The sequence below is a fragment of the Helianthus annuus genome, chromosome 9 (genome assembly GCF_002127325.2).
Source record: "Helianthus annuus cultivar XRQ/B chromosome 9, HanXRQr2.0-SUNRISE, whole genome shotgun sequence".
Lineage (NCBI taxonomy): Eukaryota > Viridiplantae > Streptophyta > Magnoliopsida > Asterales > Asteraceae > Helianthus > Helianthus annuus.
The window spans coordinates 152,207,739-152,235,053 of record NC_035441.2 but is presented as its reverse complement, the minus strand read 5'-3'; the positions used below and the strand labels follow the sequence as shown (position 1 = coordinate 152,235,053).

Below are 27,315 nucleotides of genomic sequence, written 5' to 3'. Positions count from 1 at the left end.
CAAAACACACCCCGTGAAAATATGGTCCGTGGTCTCCTCAGATTCCCCGCAAAACCGACAGCTCAAATCGTTTATATGAATATTCCTCTTAGCCAATTCACACTTAGTTGGAATTCTATTCTGCAAAAGTCTCCAAAAAAAGATTTTACACTTCGCCGGAACCCATGAAACCCACTCCATGATGTAATCTATCGACGGAGCCTTCTCCTTTGCCATCAACAACCTAAGGGACGTCGCGGAAAAAACCCGTTCCGATCTCCTAACCAGCGCCATTTGTCTGGGGAGTTCGATACTTGGACGTTATTCAGTATATTTTGTGGATAGTATGTAGTCACCACACCCTTGTAATTAAAACTCATATGTAATTTTGTAGATGAGATAATTAATGTGTCGTACTATTCTGACATTAGACATGGAGGATCAGCAATTAAATTTTGCTACTACATGCTGAATTCTAAATAATCATTAACATTAATTTTAGAACAAATTTGATCGAGAACTTTTGGAAAACATTTTTAGAGAAGATCCATCAAATAGGACTAAAAAACTATATCATTGAAAGCAAAATTAGGAATCTTGGACATGCTACCAATGCTGTTAAAACGTCATAACATGAAGGGATGTTACTTAAAAGTACTAGGGATGAACATGGTATCCGTTCGGTATCGAATCAGTATTGGTATCGAAAAACGGAAAAATTGGTATCGGTACCGAATCTACCGGAATATACAAGTGTTTTACCCATAAATACCAGTACCGATACCGAAAAACGGGTAAAATGGGTACCGATACTGAATATACCTGATATGGTACGGTACCGGTACCCGGTACCAAATGGTCATCTCTAATTCGGATTTCGGTTAATCAGTTTTCGGTTAATTTGGTTGATTTCGATTCGGTTTCGTTCGTTTTCGGTTTTATTTCAGTTAACGATTCAGTTATTGCTCACCTCCAGACACTTTTAGTTACGCAACATGCCAATTTTTTAATCAAAACAACTAATGTATTAAAGAGTTATGTCTATTTAAAAATCTTGGGGTAGTTAGTTTTTTATAATAGAAATAAAGTGTAACTACTAATTAATTAACCATAATTTGGTTAAAATGACGGATTAAAGTGTAACTAAGATGATGGATTGAAGTGTATTTAGTGTTTGAAAAAACTCTTAAAGTGTAAGAAAAGGCTTAGTAACTGATGTAATTAATGGTTTTCCCTTAATCATGTTTGGGTAAGTGTGAATGTTTTGCCCATACTATATCATAAGTGTCATGATAACTTTAATGGGACACAATTGTCATCTTAATATGTCTTAACATGTTTGGGTGATATTGGATCTTAAAAGTGATAAAACCTCTTAATGGGACATGTTTGGCCTCAGTCGGTCTTATTAGGTCTTAATGGATCAGATTCTGTTGTAATGTGTCATATTAGGTTATCACGATTAATCATACATGTTTTAATGGTCATATTGTGCCTTAAGAGTCATATGTTGGGTTAATCGATTGTTCGCGGGTTAGTTCACGGGTCAGTGGGTCGGATAGAAATAGTTTAGTAACTTGCAGGTTACTCGGGTCACATGTTAGCTGGTTAGTGGGGCACATGTGATAGGTCGGATAAGTGGTAAGTATAACGGGTCAATCGACCCGGTCTTGGTCTCGGTTTGATCTGGTAATTGATGACCAAGTTTGCTGGAGGATCCTTGGAAAATGGATGATATGGTTACTGAATAAAAGGAGCTATATTGGAATATTCTTTCAGCACATATTTTTATGTATTTTATATAAATAGGAGTAGTATTTTTTAATTATAATGTACCCTATTTTGATTATCAAACAATAGCTTTTCTATTTCTTTTGCACTTTCAGTTATCATCTTTTTCATATACACATGTATACGTAAATTATGTGTATGTTGAGTGAAGGCCTGAACCAACATTTTATATCAGAGCCTAGGGCTCGTACCGGGAAAGCCTATGCCGTTGGCGGGTGTGTCGGTCGATGGAGGGCAGGCATGTGGAGAAGCGTCAGGGTTGTACACACTTTTAGGATTCTTTAGGGTTGTGTGATACGTGTACAAACCTGAGAAAAATGGTTGTGTTGATTAGAGTAAAGTGTTGTGTTTTAGAGTTTGGGGTAAAGAAAATGGAGCTTATGAGTTATATTTATAGTGAATTAGGAAGCATAAGGTGGCAAAAATACAGCAAACTGCAGCTTCCAGCGAAACTGTAGCTGTCTGGCACCCCTTGCAAACCGCAAGGGGTTGTCCATACGTTCCGCAAGGACCTCAGCGCAACAAAAGTTTGGTTTATGCCATTTTCAGCCCCTCAACTTCTTTCTTTGCCCTTTGGAAATTCTAATCCCTCAACTTTAACCAAGTTAATTGTGAGGATGATTTCTAGACATGTGTCACTTAGAAATTTATCGGGAATAATCGGGTTGTTACATCAGCCTCACCCGCTTAAAAGAAATTTCGTCCTCGAGATTTATTCAAATAATTGGAGTACTTTTGTCTCATATCGGATTCTAATTCCCAAGTGTACTAAGGTCCACGTTGGGAATCCGATTTGACCTTCACAATAAGGATCATCTTTCTTTGCGGAGCTTCTTAACCTGTCGATCCTCGATCGACAAGGGTTCTTAGTTAAATAAAGCTGCTTGTTGATTAGCACATCATGGTGGGGCATCACTAAGGATTCCTCGACTAAACATTTCTTCAAGTTTGAAATGTGAAATACATCGTGTATACCGCTAAGTTCCTCAGGAAGTTTGAGCTTATATGCAACGGTGCCAACCCATTCGATTATCTCGAATGGTCCGATGTATCTTGGGCTTAACTTTCCTTTCTTTCCAAACCTCATAACACATTTCCAAGGTGATACTTTTAACATGACCCTATCACGACTTGGAATGTAAGAGGTTTCCTTATCTTGTCGGCATAGCTCTATTATCTATCTCAGGCAGCCTTGAGTCTATCATGGATTTGTATAATCTTATCCGTGGTCTCAAGTATTATCTCAAGCCCAGACAATTGACTTTTTCCAATCTCTGCCCAACATACAGGGGTTCTTCACTTCCTCCCATACGAAGCCTCAAATGGTGTGGCCTTAATACTGGTGTGATAGCTATTGTTGTAAGAGAATTCGATTAACGGTATATGGTCATTCCAATTATCACCTAAGTCAATGACACATACCTTAAGCATGTCTTCTAAGGTTTGAATAGTACGCTCACTTTGACCATTAGTCTGCAGATGGTAAGTAGTATAAAATTCAAACGTGTGCCTAAAGCTTTTTGAAAGCTTTTCCAGAATCGAGAAGTAAAACGATTATCTCTTTCTGATACTATTAACAATGGTACTTCTTGAAGAGATACAATATTGTCAACATATAACTTAGCTAACTTGACTAAGGGGGTGTTTGGGATTGAATTTGAAATGACTTATTGACTTATTGGCTATTTCAAAAAGCCAATAAGTTAAAAAAAAATGTTTGGTATTTACAAAAGTGTCTTTTATTTTGGCTTTTTGAGAATGAGTAAAAAGTTGTTTTTTAAAAGCCACAAAAACCTTGGAATCATATCACAAAGACAAGCCAAAGCACAAACATAATCAGAATCCATACCACATATATCACTGTCACGTAAGATGTGGTCCTGAAGCACCCAAGATTGGGCCCTCCAGGCCACGAAGGTATAGAATGAAGCTTCTATTTTCAAATACAACCCCAAACTTAACAGGTGCATGTTTGGCTTAGCTTATTTTCAACTTTTGCAAAAGGACTTTTGCCCAAAATAAGTCAGGAAATTCTGACTTTTGGCAAATTTAAAGGACTTTTGCCCTTCAAAAGGAAAGCCAAACACTTTTCAAAAGTCCTTTTGCCCTTCAAAAGTCCTTTTACCCTCAAAATAAGGAACCCCAAACACCCTCTAAATAAGGAAGCAAGTCGCCATTCAAAGTCTCAAAAGAAAGGACCTCCACAAACCACAAGAAGGCCAAAACAGCTTAAATTTCTTAATATTCAGTTCAAGATGCAATGATGGACTCTTCACTCTAATGATGTCCCACACTTTAGCCACCTCCTCTGAATCTCCATTGACACTCACATCATCAAGATACCAAGTATGGTGAAGAAGCTTGCAATTGTCTCTAATGTGATGCATAAGGGGTGCAAAACAAGAGCGAAAAGAAGTGAGCGTAAGAATGTGAATTTGTTATTCGTCTTTGAATATACAAAATGTTATTCAATGAGTTTGTAAAAAAGTGAGATAGGACACAGGCTCGATGAAACGCTTAAACTGTACACCAATCATTGATCTTCTTGTTTTTCTCACAAAAATTAATTTGTTTTAGTTGAAAAATAATTTTAATTTTTTATCGGACATTAAAGGAAAAAACAGATGAAACAAAGTAGATCAATGTTGACTAATAAGGTTATAGGGTGTGGTCATGACCCTCATGACCACCATGACCCTCCACATAAGTGTCATGTCACTCACCTCTAATCCACCATCCAAAACAAATATCCTAAGGGTGTGGTCATGATCCAAACCACTATCCCCTTATTTATTTTAATTTTTATTTGTCTAAAAAAAAGAAATGATTTCTTGAAAATGGAAAGGAGGACCATGGTTGACATGGTTTAATCCATGCAAACCATAGTGGATCATGCAAGGGGGTGGTGTAGCCTTCCATTCATGTTCCTACGTGACGAATCATATCCCAACCATGACCTCACACTTTAGCCTAAGGAGATGAACAAAAGCTTAATGTAAAAAAAGTTAGGCTTGTTCCTTTTTTCGGTGAATCACTTCCATATTTGAGTAATCCTACTTAGTTTAATTTGAGTCATCTTAAATATATTCTTCTTGGTGAGGATTTCATCTAGCATTTCTTTGATATATAAATTAAAACTGTCTTGTAAAAATCTAAGATCATCCGTAGTGGGGTTTTTTGGCCTTTTTTCCCCAAAAAGAAAAGCCCAAACACGCCATCTAACCGCCCCCGGGGGCCTTTTTTAAAAAAAAATTGCCAAAACGTACTTTTTTAACGCCTTCAAATTTTTCTTTGGCCAATAGCATTTTTTGATGTTTTTTTATTTAATTCTGTTACACCCATTTTACCATAATGTCTCACAATGTCCACATCCCCACTAGGCCACTACCCTCTTTTAACATAATGCCTTACAATGCCCATATGCTGACTGGACCGCCACATTACATAAAATACCCAAGGGTCTTTCCCCTCCCATTACACATGTTCTCTTATGAGAACTTAAGTGATTCATATCCACTTTCTCTTGATGACTGCATGGATGTAGTTGATTTGGCGTTTTTGAATATTAGTTTAATTTTTGAATTTTGTCAAGAAGCTTTAATGCACTAGCCTTGGACTTTAATTTTCCTTGTACGGTCTATGCATGGCCTAAGCATAAAATCGGTCATAGTCTTGTGGTTGCAATTTGGGCTTCAGGACGTTTGATATTTTGCTTGTGATGTTGCTTTGATGATTCAGCAAATGGGAGGCCAATTATATATGAACATGTAATTATCTTAAAGTAGTATTTTACCTCATGATTAAATTTTATAACGCAATAACAAAATAATTTTGTGTTAGTTAGAAGCATGCTAAGCTATCCAAAGGAGATTATAGTCGTCATTTTATATTCTAATTATAAAAATCATTAATCTTGATACCCAACACAAACTCCCTCCGACAGGGGCGGACCTGGCTTTGTTCCAGGCGTAGCACAGGCTACGGCTCAACTTTTTACCAGTAATGCAAATTTTTTTTGTTTTACGATTTTTATACAAAGGACACCCCTAAACAACTACGAGGACACCCCTCAAAAAAAATTTTACAAACCAATAATAAGCCCAGCTGGTGATGATAAATACAAACCAATAATAAGCCCAATGAGAAGGTAAATAATAAGCCCAAAGATTGAATGGGCGGAAGATTTAGCAGGGGACGGGATATCAAACGTCGAACTCGTCCAAAGGGAATTCAGAATTGGTTGTTGTCGCTGATGATCATCATCTTCGAAGAACAGAGATAGAACAGAACTTGATTAGTTTGATTGGCAGCAGCACATCGACGTTTGGCTATGATTCTTTGATTCGTTTTATTGGCAGCAACACCAGCACATCGGACTATCGAAGACGAACAGGGCCTATGAGTATTCTTAATTTTTGTTGTTGTTTGATAAGTTCTATTCTTAATTTCTAACAGGCTAGTGAATAGTGATTGTTTGATTGTATATTTGTATGTCGACAGACTTGCTGCTTGCTGCTGTTGACATCCAGACTCCACACGAACATAATTGGCTAAATATTGCTTGCTGGAAAAGGGATCTGGATTGCTTGTTGTCATCGCAGATTAACTAAATATTGGTTAGTTTGATTAGTTTTATGAGTTAATGTTCTAGTTACTTGTTGTTAGTTGGTTTAATTCTTGTTACTTGTTGTTATTGGCCGCTGATTATTGATTGTTTGATTAGACGATTATATCGAACAGAAGATCATCTTCGAACAGAATTGGCAGCAGCACATCGAGTCATTGAACATAGTCACAGAAGAATAGACGATCATATCGAACAGAAGATTAGTTGATTATTGGTTAGTTTGATTAGTTTTATTCTTGTTACTTGTTGTTAGTTGGTTTAATTCTTGTTACTTGTTGTTGGTCGTTGATTATTGCTTGTTTGATTAGACGATCATATCGAACAGAAGATCATCTTCGAACAGAATTGGCAGCAGCACATCGAGTCATCGAACATATTCATAGACGAATAGATGATCATATCAAACAGAAGATTAGTTGATTATTGGTTAGTTTGATTAGTTTTATTCTTGTTTCTTGTTGTTATTGGCTGATTATTGGTTGTTAGTTTGATTGTTAATTGATTGTTTTATTGTTTGAATTCTTTTGAAGTTGACATTTTTAACGAGGTTTTGGACATGCAAATTCAAGAATTAGGAAATCGATTTAGTGAGGTAACAACTAGTTTGATAAAAAGTATGTTGGGTTTAAATCCTTCTAACGGTTTATCTAAGTTTGACCCATCGAAGATATTGGCGTTTGCTAAGATGTACCCGGATGATTTTACTACACAAGAAATAGGTACTCTTTTGGGCGATATTGAATCATTTCGTCACACAATAAGCGATGATGATAACTTTGAAAACTTGAATGGAATAAGTGATCTTGCGCGTGTTATGGTTGAAACGGGAACGCATAGTTCTTGTCCTTCAGTTTATCAGGTAGTTAAGCTAGCTTTGCTTTTACCGGTTGCAACCGCAACCGTTGAAAGATGTTTTTCAAAATTGAAGCTTGTCAAGACGGATTTACGCAATCGAATCGGCCCGGAATTTTTTAACAATGCTATGGCTTGTGCGGTCGAAAAAGATTTTTTACGTGAAGTAAAAGACGACGATGTGATGGAACGATTTCAAGCTATGAAAAAAAGAAGAGGACAAATATATTTGGTATTTGTTTTACTTTATTTATTTATTGTTGTTTTTTTTAATATTGTATGATTGCACGATAAATTTCTTTTTTTTTTCTGGATACCCCTGAGTTAATGTTTTAGTTCCGTCACTGCCCTCTGATTCCGATGTAACCATACATCATCTAATGTAACAATGACACCACCTTTATGGCATGATAGACTTTTCATGGTATAGTAAGTAAAAGTGAAGATTAATGAAACTACTAGTTTAAAGATCCAATCATAGAGTTACACCTCTAGACGCCACACCTTGTGTGAATTATATAATCTAATTTGAATTTTGGACAATTGTAACATCCAAGAACGTAGATATTGTCATATTGCGCACAAGCTATATGTTATTGTAGACAATAGTTAATATATTGGCAATGGCTATAAAGTTTTATGAGTAGATATTAGTTAATAACTTAATATATTGGCAATGGTTATAAAGTTTTATGAGGTTTAAAGATTATAATAAACTACATCAAATAAAAAGGGTATAAAATGGGTCCGTTGAATAAAGGTGGTCAAGTGGAGCCGTGGAGGGAACATAAGTATAAAGTGATGATAAAAAGTAAAAAAAAATAAATAAATAAATATTTTAAAGGAGGGATGCATTGTCTTGTTCACTTCACCTATATTCATATGTTTTAGCATATTAAGGTACAAAAAATGTTATCTGATGTGGTTTTCTTTTTGTTGTAAAAATCAAAAACTAAAACACCCTTCTCATCATCTTATGGACCAACAAGTCTAGGGGCGGTGATGAGAGTGTGCGGGAAGGACCATCGCACAGGATCCATAATTTTGAGAGGCACGTGTTTTTTTTTTTTTAAATCTGATATATACATTTTCATTTTTTTACTAAATAGTATACCCATACCAATTTCAATATAGCCTCATTTACAAATCATTTTTTATGGTTTAGAAGTCAGCCCATTAGCATTAGGTTTAGTGAGCTCAATATCCATATTATTCTAAAAATAATAATAATAAAACATTACAGAATGACACATTTTTTCGAGCTCGAACATGATATATGAATTCTTATATACGCCCCTGAACAAGTCATACTCTCATTATCATCATAAACCAACACCATACCCATCGCGTCTCCTCTTTCCCCTTTGCCTTACTTCTCCCTTCTCTTCCCCTTTGTTGTCTTGGGTCTCGGTATCAGAAATCAAAAACCCCAAATCAACACCCTTAGACCTTGAATTAACGTCTCTAAATCTTACATTCACACTACGGGAATTTAATGTAAATCAAATAAAGCATGCACACACTTAAAATATATGTAAGGGAGTAAACCTTTAAAAACATGGAATTCGATAGTGAATAAAGCCATATTAATTCCAAAGAGGGGCAATTTCATATATCCGTCTCTGAACTTGTAAAAGTATATAGTAATAGTTTCTCAAATCGTATTGTATATATTTCCTCAAAACCAGTGTTGTAAAAATCGCGACTAGTTGGCGATTAATCGCTAGTCGGCCAGTAACTGAGTAATTTTTCGTTAATCAGTCCATTAATCGCTAATCGGGCCTAGTTGGGCCTAGTCGGCCAGCCAAAAATCAGCAATTCCAGCAAAAACCTGTATATTCCGGCCAAGACCTCTAAATTCCGGCCAGTTTCCAATCAAACTATGTGAATTCTAACAATTAATCTTGTGTACTTAAAAAATGAGTTGAGTAAGTGTTAAAAGCTAGCTACTTAAAATATTAACCTATAAAAATATGTATATGTATACATAAAACTGAAAATTACATATAAAAAACCTGATCCGATTAATCCCGAGTAGTTGCTAGTCCCTATCTCACCCGTCGATTAGCGACTAGCGAGTTCTTCAACCTTGCTTTAGAAGAGCATTATATATTATGTATCTTGTATTTTTTTTTTTTTTTTAAAATACATATATAATTTTAGAAGTTTAAAGAAAATATACAAAATCCCCCCAAAACTCCAAAAGTTATATACAACAAATAAAACGCGCTTTAACACAAAAACAACTAAACAATGTCTCTTTCTTTGTGGGCCTGGCCCAATATCACAGTCACTCGTCACCGTACCATTCACCTCCTTATGTTTCCTCACTAATGGGATATTTATTTAGATTAGATTTTAGATTTGATTAAATGTTATTAATAATAATAATTTGTATTAGATTAGATTAAATATTATTATTATTAGTATTATTAATAATTTTAATCAATTTAATGAGAAAATGACAAGTGTTCCAAAACATGTTTCTTTTATTATATAGTATAGAAGATATAGATATAGATTCAAAATCATATAAATTTGTATTTTTTTAACAAATCGTAATGAACTTACAAACTGTGTTAGTTTATGCATAACAGATAATAACAAACATAAACTATTATATCTTTTACCACTTATAATCAGTAACACTATATGTTGTTAATTTGTGTAACTATTTCTTTATTTTCTGCTCATCTAAGAAAAGAATGATCGCGTTCTTTCTTCAACAATTTCTGATCTCTAGTGGACAGGCGTCTCATTTAACATGACACGCGTCTACATATTAAAATAATTGTCACATGGTGTATTTTTTATCTACCCAATGCCCACACTCTCATACCTCAGGTGTGGCCCGGTAAAGTTCTTTTTTTTTTTTTTTTTGAATGGCAAATTTGGATAACTGACGGACCACTGGAGTATCATCGTACCACCAGCGGAACCACCCGATCATATCCATCTCCACTAGGTATAATGCCTATACACACATTCAGGAGGAAACCCAATAAATATGGGAAAAAACCCCTTGTGAGAATCGAAATAAATATGGGAAAAAACCCCTTGTGAGAATCGAACTCAGGACCTATTGATCCCAAAGCCTCTTATCTCACCACAAGTGGCCCGGTAAAGTTACTTGCATAATTTCTCAAAATGTGTTGGAATATATTTTTATCCATTTTTTTATAAGAAAAATGAAGTAAAGAAGAAAAAGGAAGAATAATAGAGGTATGGGTTAGGACCACATAGATAAGGATGCGCATGCATTTGCAAATTGCAGCTCAGACATCCATTATCATTGTGTCACAAATTGGACCATGTTCCATGTTGGTCATATGTTTAGATCCCATGTCTCAAATTTATAAAGTATATACATACATATAAGTTACATATACGATATACGATTATTAAAAACGTCGATTAGTAACATCCCAATTCTTAAAACACAAATCCATAAACGAAATCCACACGATTACACATCCGGTCGATCCTGAGCGGCAAACAAGTTAATCCAACGGCTGCGAGTTGCTTTGTTCTGTGTACGGTCTAACAAACGTCCTACGCCACCAAACCTCGAATGCTTTTTGAAGATTCGGGCAGTTATCACCCGCTTTCAAGAAACTACTCAACCACCCGAGCATAACAATCTGCTGATCCTCGAGTGGGAGTGTTAATATAGTCCTCCCGATCCCTTCCTCCACAACCTTTCGATCAAACGACTTGCACCCGTGTTGTAGCCAGCTGTAATCGTCAATCAAAGGCTGTAACCAGGTCTTTAACAACAAATGACGGGTGTCTTTACTCGATAAAATTTCGCCTCTTCCTATCCCAACAAATAACCTTGCGGTTATACAGCTAATGTGGTGGCGGTTCACTATTGGGACACGAGGGTGTAGCCCGGCTAGCTCTTGCTGGCTAGCCCACATGACGGCATACTCGTCGGCTGCGTGTCTATCGGCTAATATATCAAGTAACCATGAAAGGTTATCGGCTTCTAAAACCATTTGTTTGACCACGGGGTCTTTGACCTCAATTGGTTGTTGTGTAAACTCGGGTTGGGCCACTTGTCGGAACAAAACCAACAACGAACCCAAACAGGTTGTACACGAGGCGTAAATGGTGTCGTTACATATGTCAACCGAGGTTAACGAGCTCACGTTTGGACCAGACTTGTTATTATTTTCTCTCAAGAGTTTTAAGACGATTGATTTCATTTCGCGGCGTCCTTTTTCTTCATTGCTTTTGAGGACAAGTTGGAGGACATGAGAGAGGGTGTCTTTAGCGGGTTTGGAAACATCTGAAGCGACCCGTTTTAGAATCGGGCTAACCCCGATTCCTTCGCTTTGAAGACGTAAAACAGAGGACACGACCCGTTCTTCTTCTTCCTCTCCTACCCACGGGACCGCCTCCAGAAAATCTAAGCATGATTCCATGCATGTCTTGAACCCGAGTTGCTCTGCCACCTACAATTAGTTTTCAACAAACATTTAAATTAAGGAAGTTGAGTAGAGTTAAAAATACTATGTAGGCCATTAAACTATCCAACCAATATCAATATACATAAGCGGGCAGGTAAAAAGATCGTCTTTAGATTCATTTTGTGACTCGTAAACTCTATGTCGGGATAGAGAATCGTAACATCATTTTAACAGAAAGAAAGAAAGAAAGTAGATATTGTCAAAAGATAGGAAATGTTATATGGTATTAACTCATAAGTCAACCAATTCTCATCTTGCCAACTACTTCAATTAATTGCATAAACACATTGGTCAAACTTAATAAAGAGTAATAATATCTTCCATCATCTTCACTCTCATCAGTGCAGGCAGATGGAATGCAAGTAAGGTTACATTATCAGTCAGACCGCAAACCGTTTAATAAAATTAGATATCATCACACTTCACTACACACTCGGCCTTTCGAGGATCAAAACTAAGTTAATGGTAGTACTCAAAGATCACATATAATCCTCTATTCGTACATGATACAACATGATCATAAGAAGTAAAAGATAGATAAAAACTGCATATTTGAGTAATTTAAGATTATCGCAACTTCAAGTAACACAAGCATATCCAAACACCATCTACCTCACAACTTTTTATTTTAATACATTCGATCATCACATAATCACTTTCAAAACACAAATCTAAACGCCTCTAAATCAACTTAAACTGAGATCAAAATTAACTGCATTCAAACATACTATGATCAAGAACAAATTGATTACCTTAAGAATTCGAAGCACCCGCGAAACACTTTGCTTGATCAACCTCTGCTTCAAATCCTTACAATACATCAACCCAACAGTCTCAACATATGTTTCGACATCCTCACACTCATCAATCTCAATACAATGAAAAGTCGGATGTTGCGCCAACAACTTGTGAGCGAAAAAAGTACTATTCTCTTCAACAACACTTTTATGAACACTCAACTTCACAATAAACCCTTGTTTACCAAACAACACAACTTTCAAATCCCCTGTTCCAGCTTCACCAAACTCAATAGACACCTTTCTTGGCAAGTTTTCAGTGGTCTGTGGCCTTACAGCTGTTGTTCTTTCAGCTGCACCAACAACCGGTTGTTGTTGTTGTTGTTCGAACCCGAAACTGGACCCGTTTTTCCTTTGATCATCAGTAACAACAGTTTCTGACTTTGATGATGCACGTGATGATGATTTCTTGTCAAGTTCTTGTGAGTGTTTTTTGTGATCAGAAGGGGTTTTGGTAGGTGGGGATGATGATGATCTTGGTTTGTTTAAAGGGTGTTGTGTTTTTAGGGTTTTTTGAAACATAACAGGTGAAGGACAACACCAGAATCCTTCAGGGGTTACTGCAATTGGTACATTTCTGATCTTTGTTTGCCCTTGTTCCACCTTTTTAACTCTAGTTTCTGCCATTTTATGAATCTTCAGACCTTAATTAATCCGAAAAGATTAGAACCCACAAAAGTTTACAAGAAATTTTCAGCATTTCAAGACACTGAACGCAAATTAACCTAAAAAGATAGGAACCCACAAAAAAATATTAAGAAATTTACAAGATTTCAAGAAACTGATTGCAAATTAACCCAAAAAGATAACAACTTTCTAACAAATTTTCAACATTTCAGGAAACTGAATGCAAATTAGCCCAAAAAGATAGAAACCCACAAAAAAATTCGAAGAAATTTACAACATTTCAAGAAAATTAACCCACAAAGATTTCCAAGAAATTTACAACATTTCAAGAAACTGAATGCAAATTAACCCAAAAAGATAAGAACCCACAAAAAATTTCAAGAAACTGAATGCAAAACAAGACCTAAAATGACAAGAAAGCAAGAATGTGGATCAAGATTTGTGGGAACAAACCCTAAGAAGAGAAGAGAAGAGATGATAAAAGAGATAGTTTTGTAGGTGGTGATGTAAACTGTAAAGCATGAAAAGAAAGGAGATTTAAGAGGTGGGAATGATGAGAGAATCCAAATCATATATTATGAACCGTCTTAAAGAAGGAACAAACAGACCCCAACAAAGAGAAAAGGGTGGGAGAGTGATGATGGGTTTGTGCTTTTTCAGTAACAATTTCAGCTTTTGATTTTAAATTGGGGAGTGTGGGCTCGTCCTTCTTGATTATCACTGTTCTCTTTAAACAGATGATGGGCTGTCTGTCCAATCTTGTTTTTGCTTTTCAAACTGTCTCCATCTATAAGGTTCGTTCAACAACATCAATGGTTAAAAAGGTTAAAACTTTGATTAGATTCAAGATTGGCAACATCAATACTGATGACACTGTTAGCTAGTTCGGTCCGTTAAATGAGTTAAACGGGTCGTGACTGAGTTACGCAATTTCAATTGTTCGAGATAGGTTAAACAGGTCCTGATTGAGTCACTGTCACACAACTTTAAATGTTTGAGTTAGTTAGTTAGAGTTAATGTTTCTAACACGAATAAATATATGGGTCGTGATCAAGTTAATCAATTTTACCTGCTAAGTGAAGCCATCTATCAAAGAGCCGAAAATATTAGAAATTTAAATTACGGTTCTTACACATAAAAAACATGATAGTAAATAATATTTTTCAAAGCTAATGAGTTCCGCCCATACAACGATACCAAAGTATGTTAAAAAGTTATTGTTCTTCATACTAGCATTAGTATAGTTTTAGGAGTTGATTTAAAGAGCGGGTATCCGATTTTATTGAACACCCTGCATTTTCCCATTCTGTCACCTTTAAATTATAGATAAAAACAAAAGAATCTTTTTCTAAAATTGGTACACAATCACACCTGTCAAGTTCTCAATAGTTTCCAGACTCTGGGGTCACCATTTTATATTTTTTTTCTTTTTCAAAAGTACATATTTTTTACTTAAGTCTGTTTAATAACAAGAAATAAGTATCGTAAGATCTAATGCAATTATTTAAAAAAATAAGAATATTTGACAGACTTTCAGCTAATAATGGTGACATTTGCTTGAAATGTCAACTTTTCAAGAATCTGTTTATTAGTTATAGTTCTTTTTATATTTTGAAAATAAAATTCTGATTTACAATGAAATATCAAGTATATTGCTTGATATTTTTAAAATAGATATTCCTGGGTCATGTCAACAAGTAGAATTAGATCATGTTACTTCTTTTTCCAAGATCAGAAAATATAATATCTTTTTATCTTATAAGTATGTTAGTCTATGTATGATTGAGTCTAAAATATATATTAAGATAATGATTCATGATTCAAATTAATATTTGATGTGGGATGGAATTTAAAAAAGGGTTAGCTTCTTTAAATAAGATGGTATGAGTTTGTATAATATTATTGATAGACATCTAAAAAGTATGTAATTGTTTTCATATGACAGATAAACAAAAGGAAAAGTATTTAATTAAAATATTGGATTGTTTTGTTAAAGAAAAGTGTGGTATGTTGAGTGAAGGTGAAGGGAATTGGTGAATATTTTAGTGCTAGTAATGCTTAGATATGAGAGAAACACAGTTGGCATGTGCACATTGTGATGGTTTAAATGAAGTTTGTACTGTGTTCTAAGCAGGTTGACCAATCCAATTCATGAATCCATGTTACCTCATTTAACCCATAATATTTTCCACCCTATTAATTTATTAGATTACATTCAATTCAGACAACAACTCTCTTCATAGATCTATAATTCTCCAGTCTTTTATAAATGTAATTTAAATGAAAAAATTTATGAAAATGGATTGGTTTTTAACCTTTTATGGCATTGTGTATGTTTATGTTGGAAAGTAACATAAGAGCTTTTGCTTTGTGATGGCTTGACGGAGAAGGGCAATGATACAAGCTACAAATGATGGTTGTGTAGGAAAAGGGTACAATGTTGTCATATCATTCATTGCATTTCATTAAAATATCTCATTCCTCTTGTCTTCTTGCAAAGATTACAACAAATATGATTTTTTTTATTTATGCTTTATATACACATATTAGTTTTTTTCTGATGTATTTTGGCACTGAAACTAAATAGAGGAAGTTCAGGGGTGAAGGGGTATGGTCCTAAAAAGCCGCGTAAACCTTCCTACAGGTCGCGCGCAGAACCATACTCCTTAATCGACAAGATGTTCAATCCCAACCTCGTGCGGGCTACTCCAACATTGATTGACCTCGCGCGAGGTCTAAACAAGAAAGACCATTAATCTCAACATTTAGCTTTCTGGATAAGAGTCGTCAACAACTATAATCCTGCGCGGGCTAGTTACGTGCTCAGTAAGGGTCGCGCAGGACCCGTAGCGCATGACCACTTCAGAAGGTACAAAAGGTACAAGTGGCAGATAAAAAGAGCCAATCCGCATCCTCCAGGCTCTGCTCAATCGTGCTCCACGATCGTCTGACGTACAGGAGACAAAAAGTACTCAAGGACGCCTACGTGGCACCAATCATAGGGCCGAGACACCTGCCCCACGATCTCCACTTACCTGCTGGTGGCAGAGGGACAACGAGGCCGACAACAGTGACATGTGGCTCCAATCACAGTGCACCAGCACCGGAAAGCTTCTAGAAGCCACTAACGGTCGACACCAGTGAGACAAGGAGCATATCCGCTGCGTTGTCGCCTTCCGGCCCAAGGCCCATCAGCCCACATCCTCTACATCTCTCCGGCTATAAATAGAGACCTTAGTTGACAGGTTAAAGCATTCTATTACCTCTACTCTCACTCTTTACCATTTTTAATCTCCCCAAAGCAGATACTTATTCTCATGCCGGAGTCTGGTTAAGAGGGAAACCCCCATATTCCCCTCTTAACGAGCTAACGGTGTTTCTGTTTTGCAGGATTAAACCATCATTAAGGAGCTCAGGAAACCAAAGAAGATTAACCACTATGGTTGAAACATAAACCAAACTAATTAACACTAAAGTTAGTTACGTGTTTCTTCATTGGCACCCACCGGTTTTTTGCAAATCACTTTCATCTTCTTTTTCTGAGCTTTCGTTGTTTTTCCTTCGATCATGACTTGTCAAGGAATCGTTCCTGATTTTGGCTTTGGAACAAACTCTAATGCAGTGTTGGGGGAGGACAACCAAAACGTCCAAGTCCAACAGGTAGAAGAAATCGGTGAAATCGAAGTAGTCAACACCGGGGGACCCCGCGCGAGCATCACTCGCATCACCCAAACCGTAACCCCGGGAAACAATGGTGCTGGACCCTCGAATCCAACTCCACCTCAGAACATTTCGGCGCTACTAGGGCTACCCGAAGGCGAAACTCCAGCTTCGTGGTACGCCAAGCAAATTGCCACAATCAATACGGCGTATCAATCTTTGAGCGCGCAGCAAGCAGTTTTAACGGCAGAACCGTCCTTGGTTACACCTCAAGGCCAGAGTCAGGGGGCGCGCCAGATACCCCCACAGCAAAATATCCAAGGAAGAGTTAACAAACCTCCCCCCACGAGAAGGCCGAACGTACATGACACGCGCGACACACGGGGAAAGACAGAAAGCTACTATGACTATCCGTCACATGTCCAAAGAGGTCAAGTTCATAGCCGGCTCACGCCGCGCAACATGAACAACGAATGGGACAACACTGACCCAAATGATCCAACATGGCAAGATGATGAGGGTTCTTCAGTCTTCAACCGCATACAAAAGAACCATGAATACTACAGGCCAAGACATGTTGGATACAGTGAAGAGGCAGAGCGAGACTTTCGCCTCGCCTATCGACCGGCCGAAGCTGCAGAACATTCAAAGTTCATCCCGAAAATCGCGCTCGCGCCGCTATCAAGAGAAAAGTTACCTCCGACAGTTGGAAAGTTTAACGGATTGACTGATCCTGATGATCACGTCAGAGTATTCACAACCGTTGGCTGCATAGGAGGATGGACCATGCCTATGTGTGCCATCTGTTTATCCAAACTTTTACCGGAGCTGCTCGCGCCTGGTTCGACAGCCTCCTCCTGGAAAGATCAAGTCATGGGTTGATTTCAGAACACAGTTTGTAAATCATTTCAGTCAACAAAGACGTTACCAGCGCGACACAGCCGAGGTAACACATATTTGGCGAAGAGAGAACGAAGGTTTGGAAGATTTCATCACTCGCTTTAACAAAGAGTGTCTGGAAATTGGTGGTGTAAGTGAGCAACTCATGCGCGCTCATTTCAAGAAAGACATTCGCTGTGATAGCCTCATCGGGACTATCACAGGAAAAGATGGAATGCCCAAAGAGTGGGATAAGCTCATGGAAGCCGCGAAGATAGTCGCGCAGACTGAAGAATCACTGGCTGGCAACAAGAACTCTTATACTGAGGATCGATTTTCTAAGGGAAGCTCGCGCGATAACAACAGACGAAACAAAGGCAAAAACCCTGGGTGGAAAGCCAACCACTCCAGCGGTTATGACGAGCGACCTCGTTATGAGGAACGATCTCGCTATAAAGAAGACGCGCGAGACACTATTGATCGCATTGGGTACAGGAAGGCGGTCAGGAACGAGAATCGAGAAAAGCATTGGACTCCGCTCATAAAGACACCTAAAGAAGTGCTCATGACGGAGAACCATGATTTTAAGGCCCCAAGGCCTATGACCAACAAAAAGGGGCAAGACCTAACCTGTATTGTGACTTCCACAAGGATACAGTTCATCTGACTGATGACTGTATCAGCTTAAGGCAAGAAATCGAAAAAGCACTGAAAAGTGGAAAGTTGGGTCATTTAGTAAAAAAACGTGCGCAAAGAGACACGCCAGATTCAGCGCAACGATGATGGAAGAGACAAAAAGGTCAGACGCTTGGAAACACATATGGTCAATGGACCACGATATAGCGCAAGAGATAAAGGCAAGCGACCTTTCGAACCAGCATGGGAAGAGCAACAGATTATCTTCCCGGTAGTGCGCGGGGGTCCACGCGCAACGCGCCCCGTCGTCATTACCGGCATTATCGGCCATTATGAGACAGAATACGTATTCATTGACCCAGGAAGTACAGCAGATATCATCTATGAGCAATGATTTAATCAGTTCGATGATGAAGATAAAGCAACACTTGAGCTAGTCGATTATCCTTTGTCAGGATTCTGCAATGAAATGGTCTTCCCACTAGGCCAAATCAGCTTCCCCCTCACGCTTTCTGACGGGAAGCACTCAAGAACAACAATGGTCAACTTCATGGTAATGCCTGTCAAGTCAAGGCATGATGTTTTGATTGGGAGAGAAACCCAACGAGAGCTCAACATGGTAACTTCCACCCCTCATTCAGCAATCGGTTTTCCAACCGAGACAGGGGTGGCAATTATTTATGCAAAAAAGGAAGTAATGTCGGCAGATGAATTGCGCCCAACAAAAGCACCAAAAGTCTCAGCAACAGAACCTGAAAAATGGGTTTTAAATCGCAAATACCCAGAACGAACGGTGACGATAGGCCACACTATCTCATCAAACATCAGAACGCACCTCAAACAGCTCTTGTTCAGAAACATGGATATTTTCGCCTGGACTCCAGCAGACATGACCAGTGTCCCGCGCGACGTTACAGAGCATTGTCTAAACACTTATCCCTCCGTTGAACCAAAAGTACAAAGAAGGCGCAGTTTAGGAGCAGATAAGACCAAAGCAATGAACGAGCAAGTATGTGAGCTCTTAAAAGCGGGAATCCTTCGAGAGGTGCGCTATCAGAGTTGGGTGGCAAACCCCATAATGGTGGAGAAGTCAAATGGAGGATGGAGAATGTGCGTCGATTATACTGATCTCAACAAGGCATGTCTCAAAGACTGCTACTCTTTGCCTGAGATCGACAAAAAAAATAGACTCTCTCGCACCATACAGATGGAAATGCTTTCTAGATTTTTACAAGGGGTACCACCAGGTTCAGATGAAACTCGAAGATGAAGACAAGACAGCTTTCAGAACTGACCTCGGCATCTTCTGCTATACAAAGATGTCGTTCGGTCTCAAGAATGCCGGCGCGACATACCAGCGCCTGATGGATAAAATCTTCACTGATGATATTGGGAAACACGTCGAAGTCTACATCGATGATCTGGTAATCAAGAGTCCCGAAGAGAACCAAATGCTAAAAGACATTGAGAAAACGTTCAACTCGTTGAGAAGTGTGAACATGAAGTTGAATCCTGCCAAATGTTCCTTTGGTATGGAAGAAGGGAAGTTTTTGGGCTTCATAGTCACAAACGGCGGCTTCAAAGTAAACCCAGAGAAGGTTCAAGCAATAGAACGAATGCCATCGCCAAAAACAATCAAGGAAATGCAACGATTAGCCGGCCGTTTAGCCGCACTAAACCGTTTCCTATCAAATCACGCTGCAAAGTCATATCCTTTTATCAGCACCTTGCGCAACTGCGTAAAGAAGCAAGAATTTAGGTGGACACCCGAGGCAGAAGCCGCATTCCAGCAGATGAAAGAATGTTTGATAAAGCTCCCTACTCTAACTGCGTCGTACGAGAAGGAACCACTCATACTGTACTTATCTTCTTCGGATAAGGCAGTAGGGTCGGTATTGATGGTAGAAAGAAACGGAGTACAAACTCCAATTTATTATGCCAGTAGGGTGCTCACTGATCCAGAGACGAGGTATTCAACAATGGAAAAGCTGGTACTTGCGCTGCTTCATGCTTCTAGAAGGCTGCGCAGATACTTTACGGGGCACGTAATCACAGTACTTACCAACTTTCACATCGGAACAATATTTTAAAAACCAGAGACGTCTGGGCGTTTAGCAAAATGGGCAATCGAACTAGGGGGCCACAACATCTTGTATAGGCCGCGCCCAGCCATCAAAGGTCAAGTCTTGGCGGATTTCGTCACAGAAGTCCCAATGGAAAAAATCAAAGATTGCGAGTGTCACACCCTGGCTTTGCGGAAGCGTGGTTAATTTGGTGTGACTCTTAATACCATAGCTTAACCATAACAAGCTATATGAATTTAAAATCATGCAAAGTCATCCATTGAAAATAAAATTGTCAAACATTGTCTAAATGGGTAAACACCCAACAACCATTACTCGTCTTAACAGTACAACCACTACCATAGTGCAAACATAAATAAACATGGTTCAGGGGCTATGGCCTGTCCAGGAAAGAGCCATAAGCCTTGAACCCGGATGACTCTGAATCTATATGCAGCGGGAAATCCTGCTAAACCGTGCCAGATCCTTAATTCCCTGAAATACATGTAAGTTGAAAAATCAACAATAATGTTGAGCGAGTTCATGCGAAAATGAGTAAATAAACCTTTATCTTTATCAAAAACCCTGGTATGTAGCAAATAAGGAAAAAGAGATCACCAATGGTTTGCAAGGCCATTGATATGTGTAAATGCAAGTAGGAAGGCTCAAACCTAGCAAATTTATGCGTCGGGAACAAAGTCATCCCAAAGTCCGTTCTGCTGGACCTGGGACTGGGCTCGCTACACCCAAATAGATCTACCGCTCCTGCCCCTCGGTCCTACCCTGAGGATTAATGACCTCAAGTTTCCGCCTACCCATTCACATGATCTAAGTAACCCTCCTTACGCTAACCATACCATGTATAACATATCCACAATCATTGTAACATGTATTTCACCCCCGCAGTTTATAAAACTGAAAACAGTTAAGAGAAAAGGGGGACATGAACTCACAGTGAACGCGTCACAAAATCAAGCAATCCAATATCCAGGTGCTGTGCAACGACCTACATGTGCTAATTCTATTAGACGGATGGCCGTGCTTTAGCTTCATAGTTTACATTTTTGGGAAACAGTTAGTCAACCGTTTCGTATATATATTTGATACGCATTCTCCTTCCCAAGGATGGGGGAATTAAATACATGTATACTTATATTATTTTATTAAGTCCCACTTAATATATTTTATTTCTTATTTCAAAATATATTTATTTTTCTCAAAAATAATATATTTCCTTTTTCTCATAATATTTTCCCAAAATAATATATTGACAACACACGCGCTTATGAATACTTCTGAATAAAGCGTAAGTTACGTTTTGGTGATTAAGTGGTAATGATAATTACCGTTGTAACTTATATTCTCAACGTATAAGCGTTTGTATTATTTCGGGCTTGACAAGGTTAGTAAATATTATTTTTACTCTAAAAATAATATTTATATATCTTCACAAAATAATCATAAACAGTGAGGTGACAAAATGTATTTACCGAATATATACTTATCACGTTTACTTTTGTGAAAATCCCACCTCCGATTATTTGTAAATAAAGTTGTGGCGAAATATATTTTGAAAACATGTCAAAGTAGTCTAACACTTGTAAATAATTCTAAGTGTTAGATTTTTAGAAAATTTCGCCAGAGTTTCCCCTGTAACTGGAGGTGGCCACGCTTTCAAGCGTATCATTTTCTTTTACAAAATCATCTCAACAATTTGTCAATTCAACCGAGTCATTTTTCCACTCTTCAAATAGAAGACTAGTATATAAAACCGCGTTGTTTCATGAACTTGTAGTTTTTACAAAAACTACGGTGTAGATCTCGTTATTTTTAGTGGATCTATTCATAACATAGCTTAGTCTTGCAAAAACCTCGTTTTTGGAACAAATCACTTCTTACAACTTCCCGACAATTTTTGTAAACATTGTTATTTTGTCGGATCTTTTATTCTACAAGTGTTTCTACACTTGTAGTTTATAGAAATCGTATTTGTTAACACTTTATCCACTTTTATAAAAACATGATTTTCTCGACACCCGGTCCTACGAATATACCACTTGTACATACGTAGATCGGCTTGTTTTAAATACTATTTTTCATGTTAAAACACTTTTATACAAGTTCATGTTTCTCGTGTGGTGGAGTTTCACCTTTTAACCCTTGAACCGCTGGCATCTAGTGTATGCCAAAATTCGAGATCTTAACAAAGTCGGGTTAAACGATGATAAGAGCCACCACATCATAGATCGGGCCATTTTAATCAACATGTTCAAATACTACGACATTTACACGCGTTTTGAGCTTTTATCCAACGATATACACGTTTTAGTAAACTTTAAAGTTCCATTAAGCGGGTTACCGACATTCAACCGACAAATATCCTTTTAACCACTTTAGACATGACCAAAAATGAGTTTTAAACGTTATACCTCTAGCTCGGGGCTAGGGAAGAAACTAGTCGAAAACTGCGTGGATAATAGCAAACAGTAGAGGTCCTTCGCGTTCCGTTTGTTCCGAGCTCCGTTGTATGTAACCACCGACACTTGAGTATGCTTGGAACTTGCAAGACTTGAACCGACAATGGATGTGGGGGTGGGGTGGCTCACGGCCGAGAGGGAGCAAGGGGGAGAGAGAGAGAGTGAAAGTGAAGTGTGTGTGTTTGTGTGTGTGAGAGGTGTGGTTATTTATAGAAAAATGTGCCTCGTTCCTCGCGTAATCTAATTTAATATTATAAAGGTGTACTCTCCCGGGGCCCACTAGTTGGCCGATCCCATTGGGATGTAATGGTGCTCGGTTCGTTTCCAATCGTTCAGTTACGGTTCAGTTTGGTTAAGTGCGTTAAGTGCGAGGTCTAACCCCGTTAGTTGTTTAATGCATTAAAAGCGGTTGTTAGGGTAATCAGGGACCCTAACTGGCTCAGAAAAGTACTAATATAAATTTTGGCAATATTTTTATGTTCCGGGTATTGTCCGGTTGTTCGGTCGGATAGTAATCCGTTAAAGTGCTTAAGATATCCGTTAAGCGTCATAAATAATATTTTTAGCGACACAATTTATTCTGCAAAGTGTCGGGAATAATTCCTCATATTTTGGCACTTTATTAATTAGCTAGAAGCTAGTGTGTTGATAAAAGTGCTGTGTTTCGTGCTTAAAGTATGTTTTAGGCACATCCAAATCTCTATATCTTATTCCTAGAGACGTAATCATACAACCCTTGTATCCCTACACACACTATGGGTGTAGTAAAATAATTCTGGCTCATTCAGGCCTTTAGAGGCAGTGTTTGCCTAATGCTGGCTATATCAGCATGTTCACTGTGTATCCGTTTAGTGCTACTGTGCTTTTGTGCATCATGTTTGTCACTAAGGTTCAGCAATTAAGTAGTGTAGTGACAGGAATATCAAAGTATGATGCAGATATGTACAAGTACCAACAATCAAGTAGCAGTTTATCAGCAAACTCAGTAAAGCACAGTAATTAGGCAATAATTAATAATTAATTAAGTCGTACGGATACCTGGTTTTGAGAGGGTTGTCACATTCTCCCCCCGTTAAATAAATTTCGTCCCGAAATTTAGGTTCTGCTTGAAGAAGCAGGGTTCTTAGGAAACAGGTGGGGGTATTTCTCTTTCATTCGGTCTTCACGCTCCCAGGTGAATTCAGGACCATGTCTAGCATTCCAGCGAACTTTGACGAGCTTGACACTGCTCCGGCGGGTCTTGTTAACTTTCCAATCCGTGACCTCAACAGGTTCTTCAACGAAGTGGAGCGTGTCATCAATATGAATCTCGTCGGTAGGAATGGCAACGTTAACTTGAGTTGGACTCCTCTTTAGATTGGATACATGAAATGTATCGTGAACGTTATTCAGCTCGGCAGGTAGATCCAACTTGTATGCTACTGTTCCAATTCTTTCCAAAACCTTGAAAGGACCAATGTAGCGCGGATTCAACTTCCCACGCTTCCCAAAGCGTGCTACACCCTTCCAGGGTGATACTTTCAACAAAACCATATCCCCAACCTCAAACTCTTGAGGTTTCCTTTTCAGATCTGCATAGGTCTTCTGGCGATCACGAGCCGCGCTAATGCGATCTCGGATTTGCGCGATCTTATCTGTAGTTTCCTGAACTATATCGGGACCTACCAATTGTCTATCACCTGCGTCAGACCAACAGAGCGGCGACCTGCACTTGCGCCCATATAAAGCTTCGAATGGCGCGGCACCAATACTGGTGTGGTAGCTGTTGTTGTATGAAAACTCAACCAGGGGTAAATGCTTATCCCAGCTACCGCCTAAATCCATCACACATGCTCTCAGCATGTCTTCCAATGTCTGAATCGTCCGCTCACTTTGGCCGTCGGTCTGTGGGTGAAACGCGGTGCTCATATTCAGCTTCGAGCCAAAAGCTTCCTGGAAGGATTGCCATATCCTCGATACGAACCTTCCATCTCTATCGGATATAATTGAGAGAGGTACTCCATGGCGAGTGACAATTTCTCTCATGTAAATTTCAGCCAATTTGCTTGTATGATCCTTTTCGCGGATAGGCAAGAAGTGTGCTGACTTCGTCAAGCGATCCACTATCACCCAGATAGTGTCATGGCCCTTAGGCGTTCTTGGCAACTTCGTAATGAAATCCATGGATATTTCTTCCCACTTCCATTGGGGAATTTTTGGTTGCTGCAGAAGTCCCGAAGGCTTCTGGTATTCTGCCTTAACCTTAGCGCAAGTCAAACATTGGCTCACGTAGATAGCAACATCGCCTTTCATCCTAGGCCACCAATAATAATCCTTAAGATCTTGGTACATCTTATCCGCTCCCGGGTGGATAGAGTACCGTGATTTGTGAGCTTCATCAAAAATAACCTCTCTTAAATCACCAAACAAAGGAACCCAAATCCTTTTCTCAAAACATAATGTTCCTTCCTTGTTTGGAACCAATATCTTCTCCATCCCACGGAGATATTCTTTCTCAAGGTTCTCCTCCTTGAGAGCTTCTTTTTGCGCTGCTCGAATGCGCGAGGAAAGATTGGTTTGGATAATCATTTCCATAGCCCTAACCCTTATGGGCTTGATTCTCTCCTTGCGACTTAGGGCATCGGCGACCACATTCGCCTTCCCCGGATGATACTTGATCTCGCAGTCGTAATCGTTCAGCAACTCAACCCATCGCCTTTGCCTCATATTCAACTCCTTCTGGTTGAATATATGCTGGAGGCTTTTGTGATCTGTAAAGATCGTACACTTCGTACCGTAAAGGTAGTGTCTCCAAATCTTCAAAGCAAAAACCACTGCGCCTAGCTCCAAATCATGCGTGGTATAGTTCTTTTCGTGCACCTTCAGTTGGCGTGATGCGTAGGCGATAACCTTTTGACGTTGCATCAACACACAACCCAATCCTTGACGCGATGCGTCGCAGTATACCACAAAATCGTCGGTACCTTCCGGTAGAGCTAAGATTGGCGCGTTACAAAGCTTATCCTTTAACAACTGAAATGCTTCATCCTGTTTGATTCCCCAATCAAACTTTTTATCCTTTTGCGTGAGGAGCGTCAATGGCTGAGCGATCTTTGAAAAATCCTCAATAAATCTTCGATAATAGCCAGCCAAACCCAAGAATTGCCGGATCTCGGTTGGCGTCTTTGGCGCTTCCCAATTCTTGATCGCCTCGATCTTGGTTGGATCCACATGAATTCCACTTTCATTTACCACGTGCCCAAGGAATTGCACGTCTCTCAGCCAAAACTCACACTTAGAAAATTTGGCATACAACTGCTCCTTCTTCAGTAGCTCTAAGATAGCTCTGAGGTGTTGCTCGTGCTCTGCCTTCGACTTTGAGTAGATCAAGATGTCGTCGATGAACACAATCACGAACTTATCCAGGTATGGCTTACAAACTCGGTTCATCAAATCCATGAACACTGCAGGTGCGTTTGTTAAACCAAACGGCATGACAAGGAACTCGTAGTGCCCATAACGAGTTCTGAAGGCTGTCTTCGGGATACTTTCTTCCTGTATCCGGAGCTGATGATATCCAGATCGAAGATCGATCTTTGAGTAGAAACTTGAACCTTGAAGTTGGTCGAACAGATCATCAATCCTTGGCAAAGGATACCTATTCTTGATCGTCAGCTTGTTCAATTCTCTGTAGTCAATGCACATACGGAAACTACCATCCTTCTTCTTGACAAACAAAACTGGAGCTCCCCAAGGCGAGAAGCTTGGTCGAATAAAACCCTTATCCAACAACTCTTGAAGTTGCGTTGATAGCTCTTGCATCTCAGACGGGGCAAGTCTATAAGGTGCCTTAGCCACAGGCGCGGCGCCTGGAACTAAGTCGATGCGAAATTCCACTTGCCTCTGAGGCGGCAAGCCAGGCAAGTCTTCTGGAAAGACTTCCGGATATTCCCTTACGACAGGGATGTCTTCGATCTTCGGCTCAGCAGCCTTTTTATCCACAATGTGTGCTAGAAAAGCAACACACCCATTCTTTAAACACTTCCTTGCTTTCAGACAGCTAATAATCCGCAACGGCGTCTCACGCTTCTCTCCATGAACAACAATGGTCTCACCATCGTCGGTCGGAATACGGATAATCTTCTCGCGACAAACAATCTCTGCTTTGTTATTTGCTAACCAATCCATCCCTACTACCACGTCGAAGCTTCCCAACTGGACTGGTAGTAGATCGAGAGCAAACTCACGCTCTCCTAACTCGATTACGCAACCTCTAATCACTTCATTGGCTTCTACTAACTTCCCATTTGCTAGCTCGATCGAATAAGGAATATCTAACTTACTAGCGGCTAAACCAAGCATGTTCTTAAATTCTAGCGATACGAAGCTATAATCGGCACCAGTATCAAACAAAACAGACGCATAGCGTTGGTTTACAGGGAACGTACCAGTAACAACATTGGGATCCTGGCGCGC

General features: G+C 39.0%; 1 protein-coding gene across 1 annotated transcript; it reads right to left on the bottom strand.

The window, feature by feature from the left end:
- Positions 1-10,544: 10,544 nt before the first annotated feature.
- On the bottom strand, positions 10,545-13,877 carry LOC110879198 (BTB/POZ domain-containing protein At3g50780). Its single transcript, XM_022127617.2, has 2 exons — positions 12,474-13,877; positions 10,545-11,706 (listed from the first exon to the last, which is right to left on the bottom strand). Exons 1-2 carry the CDS (start codon positions 13,143-13,145, stop codon positions 10,750-10,752), a joined length of 1,629 nt encoding a protein of 542 aa, XP_021983309.1. The 5' UTR covers positions 13,146-13,877; the 3' UTR covers positions 10,545-10,749.
- Positions 13,878-27,315: the final 13,438 nt, after the last annotated feature.